At 36.5% G+C, this 15,607-nt stretch overlaps 1 protein-coding gene across 4 annotated transcripts in view; it reads right to left on the bottom strand.

Annotated features, from left to right (window-relative positions):
• Window positions 1-14,730, bottom strand: part of TpnC25D (Troponin C at 25D) — a 60,260-nt gene extending 45,530 nt beyond the window's left edge. For 3 of the 4 annotated variants that reach the window (XR_001846684.1, XM_017609056.1, XM_017609057.1), the window contains exons 1-15: window positions 14,649-14,730; window positions 11,987-12,379; window positions 11,747-11,912; window positions 11,551-11,671; window positions 11,033-11,478; window positions 10,776-10,802; window positions 7,684-7,776; window positions 6,298-7,604; window positions 6,072-6,231; window positions 4,514-4,652; window positions 4,261-4,436; window positions 3,970-4,159; window positions 3,726-3,893; window positions 3,552-3,666; window positions 1,949-1,969 (exon numbers count right to left, since the gene is read on the bottom strand). Coding sequence is in view for 3 of the 4 variants with exons in the window: in XM_017609056.1 (XP_017464545.1) it covers window positions 1,949-1,969; window positions 3,552-3,666; window positions 3,726-3,893; window positions 3,970-4,159; window positions 4,261-4,436; window positions 4,514-4,652; window positions 6,072-6,231; window positions 6,298-7,604; window positions 7,684-7,776; window positions 10,776-10,802; window positions 11,033-11,478; window positions 11,551-11,671; window positions 11,747-11,912; window positions 11,987-12,379 (3,522 nt within the window). In the remaining variant the exon portion in view is untranslated. The remainder of the gene's footprint in view (window positions 1-1,948; window positions 1,970-3,551; window positions 3,667-3,725; window positions 3,894-3,969; window positions 4,160-4,260; window positions 4,437-4,513; window positions 4,653-6,071; window positions 6,232-6,297; window positions 7,605-7,683; window positions 7,777-10,775; window positions 10,803-11,032; window positions 11,479-11,550; window positions 11,672-11,746; window positions 11,913-11,986; window positions 12,380-14,648) is intronic. The other variant, XM_017609055.1, reaches the window with a different exon arrangement.
• Window positions 14,731-15,607: the final 877 nt, after the last annotated feature.

Raw genomic sequence — 15,607 nt, 5'->3', positions numbered from 1 at the left:
TGATTTTGTATATGTTCTTACATTTTGGCGGCTAGACACTAATTTTAAACAATTTTTATTAATTTCATGCAGTTCTAACATCGTGAATACTAAACACAAGCTCGAAAGGCTGGTTTTACTTGTGAAAGAAAATCCCAATACTCTGTTGGCACGATCTCTGAGAACAAAATCGTAGCGCTGTTGATAGTTTTAAAATATTTTAAATAGATTTGGCTCACAAACGCCTCTTTAGATGGTCGGAACTTTTTAATGAATCTGTAGACAAATTTCTTAAATATATTTTATATCAAAATATATTCGAAAGACTAATAAACTTAAACTCTCTTAAACATTTGCTACTCCTGGCCAGTTTACTAAGCTCTCATCCTCTGACGAATCGTTGAACCAGAACTCGTTGTACTCATTTTACCACGTTTTTATAAACTTGCTTTCTTTTTTACTTCATTTTAATTAGAACAAATTTACATAAATATGTATAAGCACACTATTTAGTTTGCTCGATTTGTAAACAAAGCTTCTCAGCGGTGAAAAATATACTATTGTGAACAACCTAAACGAGCGAAATTCACAATAGCGCTATTCTTCATCGAATGAACGCCATAATACCAAATGAAAATTCGTTCGCTCAGCACTTTCGACCACAGTCGAAAATCGAATGCAACTCATAATAGGGGCCTAAACCTTCCAACTCCTTTCTAAACCTTCCACTGCCTTCCTATCCCTTCAAATGTCTTCCTATCCCTTCCAACGTATTTATATCCTTTCAAATGCCTTCGTATCCCTTCCAATGCGTTTCTATCCCTTTCAATGCCTTCTCACCCCTTCCAATGCCACTCTATACGCGTTCCTATCCCTTCCAATGTCTTTCTATCCCTTCCAATACCTTCTAATTCCTTCCACTGGCTGGGATAGGACCCATCAAGTACCTTCCTATCCCTTCCAATGCCTTCCTATCCCTTCCAACTAACTTGCAATTCGAATGGGCAAACGCCCCAAGATGGTATAGGCTGCTGTATTACCAATCTTATCCTGCGTCAAAATAAACCCTCAAAAAGTATTATAGGGCGCATTTTCAGCTATCCCCTCAGATAACCAGGCCTTTGCCAACAGGGATGATCAAATCAAAACAATTTGAGGACTGACTAAATGCTTAAACTTTCGGCAGCAAGAACTACAACAACAGATCTGAGAAGGTTCAAAGCAACGAGTTGGAACGAGAGGACTCCTCAACTAACTTTGTGGGATCGGAAAGGTTTTGTGGTCTACGTTGATATTTACCAAAAGTCATAATTCAGGTTTGGGACTGTAAATATTTAGGGAACAAAAGACGTTTCAGGTCGCAGCATCTAGTTTTTTTTACTAGAATTAGGAACTACTAAACCAAAAAGAAATGAGATGAATCAAAATATGTCGCCGAAACCTTCTAAAATTTGTTAGCAACTCGCACTCGCTATTTGCTAAATTGTAAATGTGTATATAAAAATTTAAAGTCATTCCAAGGCGTCTCAAATAAACCTGGGTTAGCTTTCGAGTTAGATCAATGCGGGTCTTATTTAATTTATATTAATAACAGATTAGATGCACTACTAAAAAGTAACGAATGAATTTTGATCAATCATAATAACAATAATCTCAAACAGTTTTTATATAAGTTTTTTTCCAAAAAGTGAAGGAGGGAAGTGGGGGTTTCAAGCAAGACTTAGCATCAAAGTAGCGCAACCGCTCAATACAAAACTACTTCAAAAAAGAAATATTAAATATTAAAAAAATAAAATAACTGAATTTAACAACTCGAAAATAACAAACAAAAAAAGAATTGAAATCACCGTAGAACCCAACTAAATGCAGACACAGTTGAAACACAAATACCAGTAATATAAATTGAATGCTTAATATTAAAGAATTTTACTTAAAATTTAGAAGAATTTTAATAATTTCTTTGATATACCTTGTTTGCTTGTTGCGCTTTCTGTTTTGTTTTTGGTTTTCGTTTTCAATTGTAAGTAGATTTGGATTTTTTATTTGTTTTGTATTTTTTTTTCATGATTGTCGTATTTTTACGTTGCAGATTGTATTTTTCAGTAAAGGTTTTCGCAATATTTGTTGTGTAGCAATTTGGTTTTAACGAATTCGAAAATTCGCATTTCACAAATATGTATGTGTGTTAAGTGTTTTGAAAGTAAAATGTTTGGTTATGTTTGTAGTTTGGTATATATTTATATAAATGTTGACAATTTAGCACACATCGAGAATTTTGTTGAAAAGAGAGAGAAAAGAGAAAAACAAAAATCAAATTTTTAAAATATAATTTTTTTACAATGTGATTTTTTTTTTTTGCATGTTTGTTGTTGATTATTTGATATGCAGCATTTAAAAGGTATATACGATATTGCATTATATACAGCTTTGGATTGTATGAAAAGCGTTTGAGAATAAGTATACTTGAAATGGGACTAGTTGTCACTGAGTTGCTCTCACTTTTGAAATCATAAACTGAGATAACGATACTTATCTTCTCATCTTGTGGCTTAAAATTAGTAATTCGGAATGCTGGCAGATACATAGAAAATTTTTTTTCAAAATGAATATGCAAAGCTTTGGTTGCACACAACTATGTTGGGGAACCTTTTTCTGTACAAAACAAAATCGATGTTAATAAATCCAACAATCAGCTGAACTTGTAGAGCCAAAAATAAGAAAAATTAAACCGGCGTTCAACCACTTCAGTTAAAAGCAAAAGCGCCCTTGGCCTTGACTCTTCGTGGCACATAGGCCGGATGTTAAGCTAACTAATTGTTAAAAAGTTGTTTTTACAGTAAATTGATGATTGACGCTATTTTGGGGATCACCACCACATCTCCCAATAGACATATTTCAACTGGCTGTTATTACGCCACACTAATCAACAAATGCTTTTACTACTCTCTCAAGTTCATAAAATTGTAAAATAATGACTTCCTATACATTTTCGTTTTCCATACAAAAATACCACCAGCTATCGGCGTTTATACGTTTAAATTTCTTCTTTTCTTTGATGATAATATGATTTCGATTGTGAAGGAAGAAAATTTGAGAAAATCGAAATTCATAGGCATGCAAAAAGTTGTAACGAGACAGTAATTGCATATTTTATAACATTAATTAATAAATTATAATTTCGAAAAAAATTGACTTAAATAAAACCCAGAATTAAAAAAAAAAAAAATTTAGAAATGTTGGTTATTTACAATTAACTTTGGTTAAAAACAAAAATAAATAAATAAAACAATACTAATAAAAACAAAACAAGGATATCGGAAAGTTTAACTTAAAGACACTGAAACAGACAACCAAAAATAAATTCCAAACATAAAAAACTTAAACAGTGAAAACAAAAAATTAAACACAAAAGCCAATAATTCAAACAAAACAAAAATGAATTTAACCCATAAACAACACATGTAAAGAAATTGGTTGAGTAAAAATATATTGTACCATTAGGTATTAAGTATAATGTAAAATATTTTATAGAAGAAAAAAACTAACAAGCCATTTAATAACAAAAAACCTACCTGCAGTTCATCCCAAGGAATTGCGCCACACTCGTCGCAAGAAACTGCGGCCACTTGTACGCGCAACGATGAAGAGTTGCCCTCATTTTGGCGTATCAATTCAACCGTGGTGAGTCTAATATGCAGAGTAGAGCATAATTTAAAATCGTTTTACAATGCAAACACTATACAAACCTAAAAGTCGCCATTGAGACTAAATCACGACGCCGCCACGTGCTTGCCTCAGACGGTTCGGAGGGCGATGACAGATTAGTTTTATTATAACTAGGCTCTTCCAGCACTTCGCTAGCCACCTCAACGGGTGATACTTTCAAGTTGGTATCATTGGTGAAGGGATTTAATCTATGTACGTAGAAATTAAAGTAAAGACAATAAATAGTATTGTAGAGAAAATAGTGGATTTTTAAAAACCTCATACCTAAACATCACATCAATGCAATCCATAGTCTTATCATCGCCCATAACAATGGCGAAATTTTCCGAATCTGAACTAATATCACTTTGTATAGAGAATGTGTCACTGGTGTCATCATTTGGCGCTCCTGACTTAATGGCCGAATCTATGGATGTCATAAAACTGGAGAAGCCTTTCTTCATAGACATGAGACCTAAAAGAAAAGTGAGAAAAAAAGAAAAGTTAATAGTAGAAGCTTAAACTTATCGTAAGTCTTTTGAGCTATAGAACTTTTTTCTTCAAAATTTTCCATACTAGAATTGATTTCTTTGGTTATGCTAGTCGCATCGCCTGTTGTGGAAGTACGTGTCGAACGCACACTTTTCGTCGATGCTGTAATGGACTGTGAATAGACACCAGTGTCGGGACGTGAACCCTGACTGGGTGTGGAGGACGCAACTGTTGGTGTACTTTGTATTTGCACATTATAACTGTAAAGTAATAGTAAAATTTAATTTCTCCAAGCAATCTCACAAAAAAATACTCGTAAATATTGCATTGTACTTACCCATGTGTATTGGGATTGGAAATATGCATGCCACCATCGAAGAGTGGCTCATTGGTGACTGGGGAAGGTGTTTCCACACTGCCATATATATTCCGTTTTACTTCCTCCAATGGAGGTGTAGGCCATATAGTGTTTGTACCTATCAAAGGACGTGATAAATTAGAAGCTCGGTGTTGAGGTCGCATGCGATTTGCAAGAAAAGATAAGTAGTATTTTATATGAAAACGAGTAGAGTAGTGATTGCTTGAAAGTTAGCAAGTAATGGTTAATTATTTTATTTTTTTGCAGTAGTGGTCTGTGGCTGATCAATGTAGCTGAGTTCAATTGTAAGCTTCTACGTTAAGTTAGTTATTCGTTTAGTGTTAGTTGTGAGAACAAAACATGCGAATGTTAATAAAAAAAAAGTAAGCACTCAGAAAATTATTAATTAGTACACTACGCACACACACGTTCATACATTTGATTGAAATAAATACTGATTTTATTGGTCAAGAGTATTTAGGACACTAGATTTTAGATTCAGTTTTAACAGGACGACAGTTGAGAAACCGAGAATAAAAGAGACAACCAAGGGGTGAAGAGAGTAGATGAAAGAAGCATATAATGGCTATAACCGCCATTATAAAACTCATGTAAAAAGAATATGTATGTATCGATATGCATACATACATTTTTAAGTGAGACACCAAGTGAATAATTTAAACAAAAATTTAAATCATATTGCCATTTTTTTTTAATTTTCGAAGCATTAAACTTTAAAACTGTCATATTAAGAACTGCTTTCATTGAGACCTACTGTTGGGAGTATGATAGCGCATACGAGCTTTACATTTCAAATTTGATATGTGTACTCTCATAGGAATCGCTAACAAGCTTAGGATTCTAGAAATAGGTATCTTGACCCAGAATTAGCTGAAAGGTTTTTGTAGAAAGAAGGCATTGCAGCGTAAGTAAAGCGCTTGGGACCACCACTGTGCTCGTAGGAAATGTCATTAAAAGCTGACGGAACTGAAATTAATAAAAAAAAGCGAAATTAATATATATATTGCGGATTCCGTCAGACGTAGTGTTTATATCAAGGATTTATTCGTCATACAATCGAAATTTTGCCGCGCTAAGTTTATAGTTCTTTCTGTTCTTTGCTTAATTTTATTTTTTTCTACCCCATTTAAAATAACACATTTTGTGTTAGTTATTACGAAATATATAAAACTGAATATAAGCTTACAACTGTTTATAGGCATATGAACTCCTTTCTTAAATAGGATTTATTAATGTATGCAAAAAAAAAATTGTTGCAGTCAATCTAAAATTGTTGTTAATTCCATTCGCATTACTTTCTAAACTGGGCGATTTCTCATTCTAAACTACAAAGTGTAAAAGAAAAAATACTACTTTTTAAATAAAATTAATGTTCGAAATCAAACAAAGCAAGAAAAAGAGAATAGTTAAGTGACCGAAAAAAGTGTGTTATATAAACACTGATTTTGTTGGAAGTTGTTGTTATAAATTTAGTCACTAAAACTTAAGATACGAAATAAACAAAAATAAATCTTACTATTCATGTGTAAATCATCACCCAAACTAGCTGAATCGGGTAAGACACTTTCAGCATCACCACCACTCGATTCCTTACCAGGTGTTGGCGATGGCATCACGAGTGTTACTTCGATTTGCGGTATAACACAACCGAATATCATTGATTTCTTCGTATTTTGCTGCAAGATAGTTACAAAAAAAATGAAATAATTAAAAACTCCATTCCATTAAAATTCAGCGCATACCTTTTGTAAAATACGTTCGGCATCCATTGACAGGAACATAGCCATTTCTGTCATCTCCTCGGCTAGCCGCAATAGGAACAAGTACTGATAATGATCGATTTGCACACTCACCAAATTGGATATGTGCGCAATGGCATGCATATCGGCGGTGCGTTCGGTGTTTGCGTCCTTTGCGCCCGTTTCTTTCGACCTTCCACCACCAATTGCAGCGTCGACGCTTTCGCCGGCACCATTAAAGGAACGTTGCTGCTTCCAATCCATGCCCATGCGTACATCTTCCTCACTCAGGAATGGATTGCGTGGCAAATTTCGACCATCCGCATAATCCATGCAATTGATATTCGTTTCGACGGAGAATCCTTTCACGCTGGATGTATTTGAATTGTTTACGATGCTTGCCGCCGCCGCCGACTTTGACATGGCACCAACACCAGAATGCAGCCAAAGGGTTACTGGAACGGCGTCAACAAATGGTATAGATTTGTTGGCTCCCAAAGAGCGTGCACCCAAGAAGTCAACCCACACCGGATCCAATTTGATACACCATACATCGCGCGGCTCCGACCACATGGCGTAACGTGTCAAATTCTGTGTTGAAGCGGATTTCGACAGCTGTGCTGGCAACTGTGATTGCGCTTGTTGTTGCAAAGAAAATTGTGTTGCTGCCATGGAAGTCGTCGTTGCCGCCGCGGCCGCCGCCGCCGTCGAGGTTCCTGCTACTGCGGGAACACCCACATCCGCAGCGGCCACATGCGATAGTATGCGATCAGTGACAATGCACATATCACCGCTCATCGATGGAAATTCCGTGCCGAAGACGAGTGAACCCTCTTGTAGTGAATGTAAAGCTTGCGCTAAATCAGCGCGCGACGAACCCATTTCACGTATGTTTGTAATGGCAAAACGTGAAATTTGAATTTGCATAATTCTTGGGCGATCCTTTTGATTGGGCACATCTACGGTTGATTCGATGACGACACGCGGCATAATCGCTTCAATTTTCACATCCATATACATTAGATTGGGCTCTTCTTGTTGTTGCACCTGAAATATGGCCGATTGTGAGTTGCGTGAACCCTGCGAACCCTGCGAACCCTGCGAACCCAGCACACTCTGTGCACCACGTTGTGAGCCACTAGAGGAGACCGAACCGCGCGCCGTAGAAGAAACACCACTTGCCGAACCAACGCTGGTACGCAATAAACTCTCATGTAAATTAAGCGCAAATGAATTGAGCCAAAGTACGGAACTTAAATCGAAGTGCACTTGTAAGGGATTTATGTGAACAAATACTTTGGACGGTGGCACTAAAGGTGAAAAGGGAAGAAAAGAATTATGATTAAATTGCAAACGTTTTGCTAGTGAAAAGTCAAATATAATACTTACAAGGAAATATAAAATCACCAGGATAATAAAAGTAAGTAAACTCGGCATGTACAATGGACATATCAGAGGGAAAAGAATAACGCTCCTTGTCACCTAGAAAATAAAATGTTTTGAGTACTAGTAGTAAACGAATTGACTCGTATGTTAAATTGGAATAAAAGCTGAATATAACAAACAGATATGACTTCATAAGAATTTTAGTTGAATGTCGCATGCATATGTGGTATAACATGAAGCAAATTAGCATAGCTTCAAGAATGGTCATAGTGCAAAAAAATTTCGGTATCAGCTACATATGTTTGTGTACCAAGGTCTTTTTTTTAGATACTACTTGTTTTCTGCTGGTACGTAAGCAAGAATAACAACAACAAGTACCAAGTAACTGAACTCTATAGTTATACCTGCGGTGACCATCCGTCCTGCATTATGCGGGACAGTCCTCTTAGTCAATTGTCCTGGTAATTGATTTATTTTATATGTGACGCCAAATGTTCTATATTTCTTTTAATGCCCTGTATTTTTCCCGTATACGGTGTTCGGTGTTTCGATGCTTTAACATCTAATACAAATGACTATGACTATGAACCAGTTTTTATTGACCGGAATTTCACTAGTAGCTATTCAGAAGTTTTTCATGTTTCCACGCATTTTACTTCGAATATTCTGTGTGAAGTAAGGCAGCACTAGAGCAGCTAATTTGACTTTTTTTTCAAAAATTTCGTCCCTAAATCAGCAAAAATGTTCAAATTTGTTTACATAAATATTTGAGCCGTTTATTTTTGAAATTGGCATAATTCACTTTGTTTTTAAATCGACATATATAAGGGATTTCGTTTCAACACGCTTAAAAACATTGATGCAAACTTTCGAAAGGATTTACTTGCATTTGTTATCTTAGGATACCTATATTTTTTCTCAGTATAAATAATTCGGTATAGTCATGGAAAAATTACCACCTTTCATTAGGGGAAATAAATTCTTTAGAAAAATTAGTGACTTATATCAATTTGGACCGATGTATTTTACCTAAGTGATGTTACATACGTACATATATACATATATAATAATAATAATATATACCTCTATCCCTGCAATTGAAGTGTAACACCGTGCAACAAAAACAAACAAAAAAATTAAAAACCACAAAACAGTCAATATACTCCCAAAACTAATGGCCAAATATGTATAATGAAGTGTTTCGACTATATAGAGGCAGGTGGAAAAAAGTTATGGTGATACAAAAAGCCTGTTGGGCTTACCGAGGGAATAGTAAAAGCCGCAGTCTATGGCGTTACGATTTTTTAAGAACATTGAAATTTCAATGATACATATGATTACTTCCAAAACTTATTTAAAAAAATCAGTGGAATGTAGAATATAAATATGGGTACCAAATGAAAGAAAAGATTCTTTAGAACTTAAATATACATAATAAATTTTTTTGGTTTACGAGGACGAATTGGTATAAAATTGCCTTTTATTTATTTATTTTTATTATTTTGAGTAGAACGATATTAATGCTTACAATTATAGGATTGTTTTCAAAAATTAATACTAAAAATTCGCCACAATGCACAAGGACAAAATTTTAAAAGTGCATTTTCAATACATATTCGTCCTTATGCACCAAAAACTTTAATTTTCCTCAATTCTACATAATTTTCTCTTCGCTTTGGTGCCCATATTGTCATTCTACACTGCACCAAATTTTTTAAATAAGTTTTAAAACTAATCATATCTTTGTAATTTCAAAGTCCTTTTAAAAAATCTTTACGCAGTTTTACCATATTTCGCTCCTAGTTTTGTGACTATATTCTTTTAGTGTTAAATGGACTTTTGCCTCCTTAACATTTCAGTGCATTTTTTTTTAATGAGCAGATACCGTCAAATTGTAATTACTGTTGCATTGTTAAATGTATATTACTTACATTGTTATCGATATATTTTTCGATATTATTATCGATTCATTTATCGTTATTCTTATCGATAGTGTAATCGATATATTTTTCGGTATTTTGATCGATGGATTTATTGGTATTTTTATCGATAGGTATATCGATATTGTTATTGAGAGATTTATCGACATTGCTTCATCGATAGTATCATGTTTATCGTACTGATGTCGATATGACTATCGCAATGCAAGCGTTTTTTCTACGCATTTTGCTGTCAAAATGCGAAGGCGAAAGGCAACTTTTCCGTATAAACACCCAAAAAGTCCTTCTGCAGATTTGTATAAATCACTTTCGGAAATAAAAATTACTCTGGGCTATCGCTGAATATAGTATAAAACTGTTGAAAAGAAATAGTTTGGGTTAATTTATTCTAGTATATAAATATTATTGCATTCGACTTTTATAGAAGTTAGGGTTTCAGTAAATTTTTCCGGTCATTAACTTTTTTATAAGCATAAAAATGTCTAGCAACACATTTGAAAGTGGAATTTTCTACTTTGACCGCTTAAACTGGCAAAAATTAGAACCAAAAAGTTCGATTTTTGGAAATTGAAACTGCTTTCCAAAGTCACTTTGCATGACATTTTGAGTTTGACTGCCTTTTAAAAACCATTCGCACTTCCCACGTCTAACAGCTACTTAGCGGATTGGCTTTGGCATATTGTCCGCGTGGATGATGGTCCTCTGACAAATAAGCAAGGGCGCCCTCGACCACAAGAAAAGGTCTAAGTGAAGAAAACCTGCCTATGTCTTCGATGTCAATATATAGACAGATATTTGTAATTCTTTTTAATAATTATGATTTAGGCTAACGCAGATAACCTTCGTAAATCGTCAATTGACCTCGAAGAATACTTTAAGTGGAAGCCACCACGTGCTGGATGTTCTCTTACCGAGCCTAATAACGAATAGCGAGTCCTTTTGAATGCATCGGCGGCAACGTCGCCTCCAGCAGTCGACCCCAAACAAGTCGCTGTAGAACTTTTATGCTGTTTTGTACAATAACATCCAATAGCCTTATTAACAAACACACATTTAAACAAAAAACGGCATTTATAACATAAAAAAAAACAAAACAACATCAACGATTTTTTTTCCTTTTTAGTAAAAAACGCCGAATATATACGCTTTTAGTACCTGAACGTGATTTCCTTTTATTTTGTGCTAAACGTGCGTAATTTAATGAAATTGATATGATATGTGCGCCGAATTTTGTACAGTTATGCATTTTTTTTTTGCATGTAGAGGAAGAATAACGAGAAAAGCAAATGTTTAAATGAATCAATTGTATTTTATACAAGGATGTAATTCAAATAATTATGCTGCTAGCGTGATTGGATTACATGAGTATTAAAGTAGTCACTCACTATCCACCAGCCGAACTCACTACTCACCCGACACAAACTCCTTAGGCATCTGTTTCCTGCCCGATGTAGTGACGCGATACAATGTAAAATCCTCGATACGCAATACAACACAGGCGCTCATTAATTTCGCTAAATTATCCAAAGTCGCCTTTTGTTGTTGCGCTTGCGTCACCTGGCTAGAGAGAGCAGAGGCATTACCGGAACCACCGCCGCTACTACCATGACGATTAGGCGTAGTTGTGCCCGACGTAACAGCAGGCGGCGTGCCACCAGCTGTCACGGACGCAGCATGCGCCAAACTTTGTGCCTGCAGCGCATTTACATTTAGAGCGATGGGTGAAGGAGGTGCAGTACGTTCGAGCGGTGCATGAGTGGAGGGGCGATTTGGTTGACTTAGATTGAGTACAGCTTCACGGAATGTATTGAGCGATTCTTTAAGCCACAGCGCTGGCGATACGGATGCCTCACGATATCTGCAATGTTGGAAGATACGAGTTGCAATAACTTTGAATAACGTCGACTATTTAACATTAGATACTACTCACTTCGCCCAGTGCGCACGATCCGACTTGGCCAGATGATAAGGATAATAGTCTACTTGGAATGCTTGTACAGATATTTGTAATGCGCCGCCTTTATCCAACTCAGGAAAACTTGAACGGCCGTCTAGTTAAATAAAAGTAATACATTTTAGGTAAATAATCCATTTCGAATTTAAATGCTTGCTCTGCTTGCGCTCACCTCCTTCGTCGTCACACAAATGCAAATCGATGCGCTGACTAAAAAAGTGATAGGAAGTCTCGCGCACATCGAAAGCATTAAACATTTTCTGCGCTGTTGTTGTGTGCGCTGTATCAGATTGACGATTTTGTTGTTGCGCAATTAATGCCTGATACTCGGGCAGAGTCTGTGAGGCAAAACAAAAAAAAAAAAAAGAAAACGATTAATACAAAGTCAAAAGCAATCAAATTAAAAAATAACCTGTAGTTTTCTAGCTGCATTCTTTTTTTGTGTTGCATGTGTCGCCGCTTTGATTAGACCCGATAACGAATCGACAAAATGTAAGGCCGCCTTCAGCTGTGAATCGGTGAGCACCCAAAGGAGATCGTCAAGTATGAGCACCAGTCTCGAGGCTAAAAGCGTACAATCGGAAAGACGTTTCCGTAATGTGATCCGACAGCGCGCCTGATTGGTTAGCAAGCGTAATGGAGTGAGCGATTTGTCTTGTGTGGAACTGGCCTCAATGCGCACCGTTTGCCAGGAGAGCTCTTTGAAGATGAGTATGATGCCTTTCTGAGGATCTTTGAGGCGGGTGAATCGTAGATCGGCGTTTGCCCATTTGGGTGTTTTCGATTCGACGCGAATGCGAGACATCTGTTGATTAAAATTTAAGTACATAGTTATTTTTTATATTGATATTTGTAGCGGAAAGAAGAGTTCGTCATTTTGGAAAAATTATATTAAGCGTCGTTTTCTCAAGTAGCTTATGCAATTTGTCTGTCCTTCAAACACACTTTTTCAGAACAAAATTTAAGTTTAAACGGCAGGTTAATTTTAAAACGTACTTGAGAAAACGGCCATAAATATGTTTTGAAACGTAAAAGTTAGCTTTTCTAATGTACCAACTAAGCAGGAGCTACCAGAAGTTCGACAAGCGAACCGAGGACGATTTACAACGCTTTGACCTCGACGTTCAATGAAGAGGAACTCAATGACATTAGCCCAGATTAGCATGGAAGATCTGGACTAAATCATGGTTTAAGGTATTTTGGAATATCTCGATGGAGAGGCCCAGATCGTGGTTAGAGGAGACGATAAGGAGTTATGGCGTAAGAATATATTCCGGTTGGCCATCATCTGCATTAAAAATTCGCACAGTATATAGTGTGTCAACACTCATACTAATCGGAGAGGTGAGTAACTACTTTAATGCATTGTTGTTAAAAGACTTAATATCCATAATATAATACTACAAGAGTTACTTGACGTAACTTTTGGCAATAGACAGTCCAGCACCCTGGCTGGCTCCACTATGGTGGGTCGCATCGGAATCTAGAGGTAGAATATTGCTTGGGGCAGAGGTCAAGGAAAGTCATCCCAAGAGGTATCCCAGTAATACAAACTGAAATATGTACATACTTTTAACAATGAGCTTAACATCAACCGGCCTAAAAGCAGACCTCAAGAACAGAATAGTGGACTATATGGAGTTAGAGCATAAAGTTAATCAGTTTGCAAAGGAGTAAGTTCAAAACTGGCTGGTGTCCTCGGGAACTCTGATCGCGCAGATACAGGTGAGCGTGATTTTCAACAAAACTAAGCGCAAGGAAAGGTATTCAGCTAACCTCACCAGGTTCAGTGAGGAGTTCAGGAGGTGCAAAGTAAGTAATGTTAGAACCTGTTGTGTGAGCGAATCTCTTCTTCCATTGCATCTGCAAGATTTTACAAAGCCTTAGACAGAAGAACTTTTGTTGCCTTATACGACGTAACGAACGTCCATCTTTTCGTCCACTTTTCTATTAAATAGCAGCCAGAGTCCCGAGAGTTCAGTGCATCGCCAACAGACAAAAATTTTACAAAAAAAAAACTAGTTTACCCGGCGCTTATCAAGACTCCTAGACGAGCATTCGAGAAACGAAAATCAGGTGGATAGAAAAGCCGCTTCTATCCAGAATTCCTAAACCTGAAATTGGGGACAAAATCGTAAAAACAAAAAAGTGATATCCACAGGCGAGCCCCTAGTAGTGGACGAACTTGTAGAAATCCTATTATAGACTTCCATTTTTCCTAACAAACAAATCGTGTTAGAAAGCTCAAAATACATATATTGCTAAAAAGTACATAAATATTGTTACGCCAAAATAATAATAACAAAAATTGTTTTAGGATAAGCCTGCCTTAAACTGTACAATAAATCTAATAACTTAATGTATAGAATAAACAATAACAACTACGCTGTCAAGTTTAAATAGCGCTTGATACTTAGTAGTAAGTAGGTTGAATAAGGAAATGAATTAGTAAGAAAAGTTTACGAGTTGTGCATAGCTCAGTGGTTACTGGTTCCTTAAAAACAAAAACGGTGTTACAAAGTTCAATAGCACTGTTGAAATAAATATAAATATGCCACAATAAAATTTACAAATAAATAGGAAGAAAATGTTTTTTATTGGCAAACGCAAAAATAAAACCTAAGAATTCGGGGATGCTCTATCTTTTGCTCGTACTACCGACTTTCGGTGGTGTTTCTAAGTGGTTCGAACCACTGAACCGAACCACATCGATTTAGGGCGCCGATTACAACCCTGGTTAAAGAAATAACAAGTCTAGGATGGTGTTTTGGTTTTTTTTTTTTAATATTTCCTTTTCCAGTAGTAAAAAACCTAAAATCAATGCAAAGATTTATACATAAGCACATACATACTTACGTATGCACTAGTAAAAACCCTCTAACCCACCCGATAGAGAAACGTGCATATGCACGTCATAAAGCAATTACTGCAACCTATTAATTGCCCTTCAGTTTATACAATTTTCTAGTTTTCATTTCCTACGTTAGTACCTACACGTAGTATGTATGTATGTATGTTTGTATTTACATTTTTCAGAACCACTTAATTGCTAAACTCCGATGAGCCCCACTTACCTGCACTGATGCCGTGAACGCTGCACTCGAGAATTTCACATTCACCGTATTCACAATGATTGTTATACCATCTACCACCTTGTGAATGAAACTATATTTGCCCTGCGGCACCTGTGGCAGTGATGTCGGCGCCGTTGCACCGCCACCGCCACCGCCGCCACCACCGCCGCTGCCGGCACCACTGCCTCCTCCACTGCCAACGCCACCCGGCGAATTTGCATCTTGATTTCTTGTGCTCGGATCACAGGTTTCAACGCTTATATTCACCTCATCCAGTGTCTGTCTCGGCCAAGGTGATAACAGTTATTTTCACGTGCGAATGTATTTGTGTGTGTGAGTCATAAAAATAGAAAATTTTTAGAATCGCAAAGTCAGCAACTCAACAAAACTATTAAGTATTATCGTTTTTGTTTTTTTTTTTTTTGTTTTTTTTGTTCATGGACTGGTTTACTCACCAACGTTATTGGCACACTTTTCAGTTTAGTCCAGCTAATACGAAAGGACACATGATTGCACCAGGCCGATGTCAATCGCAACCATGAGGGCAATTCTAACAGCTCAGTGAGCACTGCTTCGTCCAACTGCAAATTCTTTAGATCCCCCTCACCGCGAAATGTGCTCAAATTGATTTTGTCCGATGATAAATTCTTTGTGTAGCTGCAATGGATGACACAGAAATGGAAAGTGAAAAATTTATTAGTAAATCGTAATGAAGGACTCGTAGCATTGAATTAGCAGAAATCATCCATCTTATAAATTACGCTCTTCCATTATTAGCTCTGACTTAATTGCAAACTCTTTCCGCTTTTGAGCACTTCGTGGCTCCCTGTTGTTGTTGTTGTGCTCACCAATTGACCTGTAAAAAAAACGATGTCAACTATTTCTGTGACACAACTGTTCAACGACTCGCTTCGCTGGCTATGTATTGCGCGATTTGCAACTAATAACTAATTGGTGTT

The sequence above is a fragment of the Rhagoletis zephyria genome, unplaced genomic scaffold, assembly GCF_001687245.7.
Source record: "Rhagoletis zephyria isolate East Lansing unplaced genomic scaffold, Rhagoletis_zephyria_1.1 Rzeph_scaffold_00186, whole genome shotgun sequence".
In the NCBI taxonomy this organism is placed as follows: domain Eukaryota; kingdom Metazoa; phylum Arthropoda; class Insecta; order Diptera; family Tephritidae; genus Rhagoletis; species Rhagoletis zephyria.
This window is presented reverse-complemented; position numbering and strand designations above follow the sequence as displayed.